At 41.4% G+C, this 5,000-nt stretch overlaps 1 protein-coding gene across 2 annotated transcripts in view; it reads left to right on the forward strand.

Annotated features, from left to right (window-relative positions):
* trim66 (tripartite motif containing 66) overlaps nt 1–5,000 on the forward strand; it is a 32,731-nt gene that overhangs the window by 8,761 nt on the left and 18,970 nt on the right. For both annotated transcript variants that reach the window (XM_053683318.1, XM_017478880.3), the window contains exons 2-3: nt 1–15; nt 1,599–1,773. The exon at nt 1–15 is cut by the window's left edge and continues 52 nt beyond it. In XM_053683318.1, the coding sequence (XP_053539293.1) occupies nt 7–15; nt 1,599–1,773 (184 nt within the window). In that variant the 5' untranslated portion in view covers nt 1–6. The remainder of the gene's footprint in view (nt 16–1,598; nt 1,774–5,000) is intronic.

Below are 5,000 nucleotides of genomic sequence, written 5' to 3' on the forward strand. Positions count from 1 at the left end.
GCAGTCATGGAGAAGGTAAGACACTTCAGCGCTTTCTTCTGAGGAGGTTTTTTTGCTTGCGTTTGTTTTTCAGGTTGATGAACTAAAACAAGGCGTGTTGTCGTTTTGTGTCACGGATAAGATACACAACTGGAGTTATATAGCCAGTGAACTGACTCTAATAAGGTCTGCACCACGGCGCTGCTGAGTTCTGGATTCTGATTGGGTCAGGAGGTGTTGATTAACTCTCTATAACAGCAGCTTTTATTTTAATGTGCCCATTCTAGTACCTTTTGGTTTCTATAGTAACGGCTCGTTCGCAGGCACGTGTACAGCGCACGCTCCTCATTAATGGCTTTTAAAAATCATTGATACGGTGAAGTTTTCTGTGAGGAGATGTTTATGTAGCGTGTGTGGAAGGAGTCTCCAGTGTCAGTGCTGTGTAACAGGCAGAGGTGAAGCTGTGACTGTAAGATTTTCAAAATATATTAACATGAAGAGAGAGAATAAAGAGAGAGAATAGAGAGAGAATAGAGAGAGAGAATAAAGAGAGAATAAAGAGAGAGAATAGAGAGAGAGAATAGAGAGAGAATAAAGAGAGAATAAAGAGAGAGAATAGAGAGAGGGAATGAAGAGAGAGAATAGAGAGAGACTAGAGAGAGAGAATAGAGAGAGGGAATAAAGAGAATAGAGAGAGAGAATAGAGAGAGAATAAAGAGAGAGAATAGAGAGAGGGAATGAAGAGAGAGAATAGAGAGAGACTAGAGAGAGAGAATAGAGAGAGGGAATAAAGAGAATAGAGAGAGAGAATAGAGAGAGAATAAAGAGAGAGAATAGAGAGAGAGAATAGAGAGAATAAAGAGAGAATAGAGAGAGGGAATAAAGAGAGAGAATAGAGAGAGAATAGAGAGAGACTATAGAGAGAGAATAGAGAGAGAGAATAGAGAGAGAATAGAGAGAGAATAGAGAGAGAGAAGACTGCTATAGTGTTAATAGCTGCTATAACGTAAGTGAGAACAGGAACTGACTCCAACATTGAATGTAACTATAAACAGATTAAAGTAAGAGATGGGAAGAAATAAGAAGTAGTAATAGTTGGTAAATCGCTGCGGTGTAAGAGGAATAAAAGATTCGGGGAAGAGCTTTAGGAAAGTCGTCAGCGTTGCAGTTAACAGTAACTCTGCGTCGTTGATGAGTTTGCTATAACAGCGCCACCCTGTCATGTTTCAATCCTTATGTGAAATGTGATCATGCATTAGATTGTCAGTCTGTGCATATAGCTTTAATACATATAAAGAAGTCTTTCTCACACGCCTACTTTACCTCTCTGACTCCGCCCACCGGAGTTGATCTCTAAGTGACATACCTGACAAATCCAGAAAATGAAGACCAAAATATATTTCACACACACGAACCGCTTATTTATTTACAGTGACTCCGGTGACGTGAATATAAAACGTGTGTGAGTTTATTGGACGTGATGGATGTAAATCTGTCCTCAGTAGAATGACGTAATCTCTTCTGGGAAGCTGAATTTTTAAACTCTAGTTCCAGGAATAGCATCAGAGCTCTAACCCTTGCCTTGTTCCACTTCTCGTCCTCTGTGTTTGTCCTCTCAGTGCTGTTCTGAGTGTCCGGAGCCACGACTGGCCCAGAGTTTATGCACCTTCTGCAACAAGTGGTTGTGTTTCCAATGTACCGATCTGCACCAGCACGAGAGAACATCAGCAGCTCCACCAGCCGAGTCCCGGCATCACCCGAGCTCCAGCAGTCCCACGGTGCCATCAGAACCAGGCACGTTCCTCTGTTCCACTGTTATTCATCACTTCCTGCTCACACTTCATCTCTGCAGCATATTTGATTTAGGAAATTACAGATTCAGGTACAGGTTTATTAAAAACGGGACACACGAATGTGGAGGTTTTGTAGATGTAAGAGAAACACCAAGCCATAGCAAGGTGCAGAGACTTTATTATCTGTGACTGAACTGGAAAAACGACCACGGATCCAATCTAATGTGTCTGGATTATAAACCTGGTTTTATTTATTCACCGATCTGAATTGATGTTGAAGATGAAAGTCAGGTGTCCTGTAAACAGCAGGTCCATTTTGTAATGATGTAAACTGATCTCGTCTAATCTCGTCTAATCCTGTCTGATTCATTTCTGGTGGCTTCACCTCGTCTTCTCTCCTCCGGACCGGAGGACAGAGTGTGTGTTTGAGTCTACAACCTGCTTTGAATAGATAAGGATCACCTGCTGAGTCTCACTGGCAGGACTCTAGATTGGTATTAGATCTGAGTTTGATGTGTTTTCTGATCTGATCCAATTATGTGGATCAGAAAAAACACTTCATGCAGCACGAGCTGCAATAAATGACAGCTTAGCAAGTTAAAATATAATGTATATAGTCAAACTGGTCTAGCATTTCCTTTGAGAAGATCGCAAGAAACCAAATATAAGATTATTAAACTTGTCTCTAGATTTAAATAATAATAATAATAATAATAATAATAATAATAATAATAATAATAATGTCAAGCTTGAAATAGTTTTGTTCTGTTAGCAGATCATTCTGCTCATTTTAAGCATTTATTTTTAAGAAGAAAGCAAAATACTCTGCTAACAAAATACAAACAGTGAGAGCTTTAAATACTAAAAAATATATCTAGAATTAGTCTAATCATCTCCTCCAGATATAATATAATAGGGATAGAAATCTGTCAAAATGGCAGGTTTTTGTGGTGTAACAAAATGAAAGTAAGTTAAATCATGTCAGAACATTAAGTGACAAAAGACGAATAAAAAAAACTTCCAATACCCAGCTTGCATAAGTTTACACACCCTTTTATAACCGGGAATGTGGCAGAATCCACCAATCACATTCAAACTCATGATGAAGAATAGTTAGTTTACATCTGACATCAATTAAAGTGACTGATTAAATCCAGATAAAGTCCAGCTGTTCCTATAGGATTCTCCTGACATCTTCTTGGTAACGTCCAAAGAGGGCCACAAAGAGCTTACAGAGCAGGTATGGGATCTCACTGTCGATCAGGAGAGGGTTACCAAAAATTTCCAAGGCGTTGGATATACCATGGAACACTGTAAAGACCATCATCAACACCTGGAGAAAGCATGGTACGATAGTGACACTACTAAGAACAGGACGTCCCTCTGAAATTCAGGGAAGCTGCCGAGAAGCCTAACAGCAATATTAAAAGAAATTGCAGCAATTTCTGGCAAGTACTAGCTGCTCCCTACATGTGACGACAATCTCCCGAATTCTTCATATCTCTGGGTGGTGGGGTAGGGGGGCAGGACAGAAGCCTTTTTTAACCAAAAAAAATCATCCAATATTTTAAAAATCATCCGATCTCCCAAAACCATGTGGAATAACGTGTTCTGGTCTGATGAGACCAAAGCTGATGTTTTTGCCATAATACCAAAATATACGTTCGCCACAAAAACACAGAACATCACCAAAAGAACAGCATCGTCACGGAGAAGCACGGTGGTGGCAGCATCATACTTCAGCTGGAACTGGGGCTTTACTCAGGGTGCAGGGAACAATGAACAGCTCCAAATATCAGTCAGTTTTGGTGCAAAACCATTTAGTCTTGTGTAAAGCACTTCAGATGAAGAGGAATTTCACCTTTCAGTACCATAATGACCCGAAGCAAACCTCCAGATCAACAAAGGAACGGCTTCACATGAACTAGTTCAAGGTTTTGGAATGGTCCAGACCTAAATCTAATCAAAGATCTGTGTGGTGTCCAGAAGAGGGCTGTGTACAGGAGACGCCCCGCCCACCTGACAGCGTTAGAATACTTTTACAAGGAAGAATGGCAAAATATAACAAAAAGTGAAGACTGATGGAAATTTTACCCACAAAGACTGAATGCTGTGATCAAATCTAATGGTGCCTCAACTAAGTATTAGTTTGGGGGTGCGGAAACTTATGCAACCAGGTTATTGTACATTTTATATTTTTCATTTTTTTCTCTAAAATGATTCTGATCACTTTAATTAACAGGTTAAAATTTCACCATAAAGGTAGAAAAGGTGCTTTTATCTTAGTTGAATTTTTTTGCATCACAAAAACCTGCCATTTTCACAGGGGTGTGTAAACTTTTTATATCCACTGTGTTTGGTTTATTGTAATCTTGTCACGGGAAATATTAGATCAATTTGACTATGTTTGAGATATTTTCACTTGTCATTTTTTTTAAATCACGGTGTTAAATCACGCTCCTGACTGCAGCCGTATTTCGCACAGCTGGCAGCCGAGGCCAGCTGCAGGACGTGGAGATTCAGAAGGATGTCTCACAAATCACACAAATCTTTTAAAACCATCAGCTGTTCGGCTTAACTGTAAGTCACTATGGATAAAAGGGTCTGCAAAAGAGTTCAAATACAGTAAAAACAACCAAGCAGCAAAAAGGATCAACTCTGAGAGCGATGGAGAGATCCACAGCTCAGATGGGAGAAGCTGTTCACAGGAGAACCGCAGCCTGGACCACAGTCCAGTGGACGCCAAAAGGCGTGTTGGAGACTCATGGGAAATGTTCTCTGGTCTGATGAAATCAAAGTTCAGGCAAATCATTTTGGCCTTGACACAAAGATCCTGAGAACCTAAACCCGACCATCCTGAGAACCTGAACCCCACCATCCTGAGAACCCCATCCCCACCATCCTGAGAACCTGAACCCCACCATCCTGAGAACCTGAACCCCACCATCCTGAGAACCCCATCCCTTCCATCCTGAGAACCTGAACCCCACCATCCTGAGAACCCCATCCCCACCATCCTGAGAACCCCATCCCCACCATCTTAAGAACCCCATGCCCACCATCCTGAGAACCTGAACCCCACCATCCTGAGAACCTGAACCCCACCATCCTGAGAACCCCATCCCCACCATCCTGAGAACCCCATCCCCACCATCCTGAGAACCCCATCCCTTCCATCCTGAGAACCTGAACCCCACCATCCTGAGAACCCATCCCTTCCATCCTGAG

Source organism: Ictalurus punctatus, chromosome 10 (assembly GCF_001660625.3).
Source record: "Ictalurus punctatus breed USDA103 chromosome 10, Coco_2.0, whole genome shotgun sequence".
NCBI classification, from domain to species: Eukaryota; Metazoa; Chordata; class Actinopteri; order Siluriformes; family Ictaluridae; genus Ictalurus; species Ictalurus punctatus.